The sequence below is a fragment of the Sinocyclocheilus grahami genome, unplaced genomic scaffold (assembly GCF_001515645.1).
Source record: "Sinocyclocheilus grahami isolate Dianchi unplaced genomic scaffold, SAMN03320097.WGS_v1.1 scaffold5861.1, whole genome shotgun sequence".
Lineage (NCBI taxonomy): Eukaryota > Metazoa > Chordata > Actinopteri > Cypriniformes > Cyprinidae > Sinocyclocheilus > Sinocyclocheilus grahami.
In genome coordinates this window covers 4,660-5,475 of record NW_015510439.1, presented here as the reverse complement: position 1 = coordinate 5,475, position 816 = coordinate 4,660, and the positions used below count along the sequence as shown (strand labels likewise).

The 816-nt window shown below is 37.6% G+C and overlaps 1 protein-coding gene across 1 annotated transcript in view; it reads right to left on the bottom strand.

The window, feature by feature from the left end:
• LOC107577369 (retinoblastoma-like protein 2) overlaps positions 1-816 on the bottom strand; it is a gene marked incomplete at both ends in the record, with an annotated part of 7,302 nt that overhangs the window by 2,338 nt on the left and 4,148 nt on the right. The window contains 2 exons of the mRNA XM_016263451.1: positions 449-551; positions 634-797. Of these exons, the coding sequence (XP_016118937.1) occupies positions 449-551; positions 634-797 (267 nt within the window). The remainder of the gene's footprint in view (positions 1-448; positions 552-633; positions 798-816) is intronic.

Sequence of the window (816 nt, the reverse complement as noted above, 5' to 3'; positions counted from 1 at the left end):
TCGGCAAAATATCGTCTAATTATCGTTATCGAAAATATCCCAAAAAATATTGAGTTTTTCCAATATCGCACACCCCTAGGTGTAACAATCAATCAATCAATAAAAATAAATAAAATAAAATATGGTTATTAAAATAATCTTGGCTTATTTGCAATGGTTAGACATTTCTTAGTAAATCTATGCATTTTTTTATATAAATTTATATCTATTCTGGGTCAAGTCAGACCAGAATGCATCATAAGGGTTCAAGGGGCAAAAACAGAACAAAACAACTGGAAAACAATCACTAAGAATGAAATGCACCTGTTTATTTGCACTATGGCTACACCGGATTTACTATTCACCGGAATCAGGTGGGCGCATCATGCGATTATGTGGGAGTATAAATGACAGAAACACCAAAATAGCAGACTGTCCAGTGTCAAAAGCTCTAGATAATGTGTGTTACCTTGTTCTTGTCCTCCCTCTGTGGGCGAGCACTGTCTGTGGCTGTTTTCACTGTTTCCTGAGTGGCGTCTCTTCCTTCCAGAGATCAGCACACTCCTGTACACCTGAGATACAATCTTTATTAATATCTTCGTCACGTTAACTTCTTCCTCACTGTTTTTACAGATGCACTGAAGATACACTTACGCTGCTGCTGGCCTGAGGTTGAGATCTGTAGCACTTCATGATGTTCTGAAACGACTTATCCTCTTTCGTCACCTGAACAATGGACAAAACAGTTAAAGCAGCCATTTTTCTTACTCTTTGAAAAAAAAAGTTACGTGTAACATACTGTAGCATGCAACCTTGATTTCACACATCATTGCACTG